The sequence below is a fragment of the Sinocyclocheilus anshuiensis genome, unplaced genomic scaffold (genome assembly GCF_001515605.1).
Source record: "Sinocyclocheilus anshuiensis isolate Anshui unplaced genomic scaffold, SAMN03320099.WGS_v1.1 C32121334, whole genome shotgun sequence".
NCBI classification, from domain to species: Eukaryota; Metazoa; Chordata; class Actinopteri; order Cypriniformes; family Cyprinidae; genus Sinocyclocheilus; species Sinocyclocheilus anshuiensis.
Window position 1 is genome coordinate 1 of NW_015611240.1, and position 707 is coordinate 707.

The 707-nt window shown below is 47.8% G+C and overlaps 1 protein-coding gene across 1 annotated transcript; it reads right to left on the minus strand.

The window, feature by feature from the left end:
* Positions 1–9: 9 nt before the first annotated feature.
* LOC107682362 (solute carrier family 12 member 4-like) lies at positions 10–579 on the minus strand. The gene is made up of 2 exons (XM_016478625.1): positions 310–579; positions 10–242 (listed from the first exon to the last, which is right to left on the minus strand). Exons 1-2 carry the CDS (start codon positions 346–348, stop codon positions 15–17), a joined length of 267 nt encoding a protein of 88 aa, XP_016334111.1. The 5' UTR covers positions 349–579; the 3' UTR covers positions 10–14.
* Between the last annotated feature and the right edge of the window lie 128 nt (positions 580–707).

Genomic DNA, 707 nt, shown 5'->3' on the forward strand with positions numbered 1-707 from the left:
TTAGCAGGATGATATTAGCAGTCATGTGGATGATCAGGATCAGATGAAGGATCATAACAGGATTGGAGAGTGTCTTTGGCGCTCGTGTTAAATAACAGAAGGTTATTTACCATCTCCACGACCTCCACGTAGGCATCGATGCGCAGGTGATAGAGGAACGTGGCCAGATCCTTCTTCATCTGGATGGAATTGTCTTCCATCTGAGCCACGGTGAAGATCCGCATGGAGCACTTCCGCCACACCTGAGACAGCACACAGTGTTAGCGTTAGCACTAGTACAGCGGGCGGAGAGACGCGCCTCACACACACCTTGTGCTGGCGCAGCAGGAAGGGCAGCAGCATCAGCATCCCGCCGTCGTGCACGATCCACCACACGTCGATGAAGCCGTCTGCACACAGCTCGCTGTTGCTGGGGAACAGAGAGATGTTCTTGGGCACCAGCAGAGCCAGATGAGCCGTGGTGGTGACGCGGACCGTGTCTGAATCAACAGAGAGACCGCCGTCAGCGCTCAGTCTGATAGAGTCACATTAATGAACATCGTTCATTTACACATCAATCACTCTTTTGAGTCTGAGTGATCCGGGTTATTATCCTTCATTAAAGTCAAAACCGTTATCATTCCATGAAATAAAATATTTCCAATTATTGTTTAGTTTAACTTGAAGTACTAAAATAACTAAAACTGAAACAGGAATTAATACAGAAA

Bases quoted from the DNA above. Each gene is read 5' to 3' on its own strand.
- LOC107682362 (XM_016478625.1), bottom strand. From the start codon at position 348: ATGCTGATGCTGCTGCCCTTCCTGCTGCGCCAGCACAAG. The intron at 243-309 runs GTGTGTGTGAGG...GTGCTGTCTCAG, and splicing joins TCCTGCTGCGCCAGCACAAG to GTGTGGCGGAAGTGCTCCAT.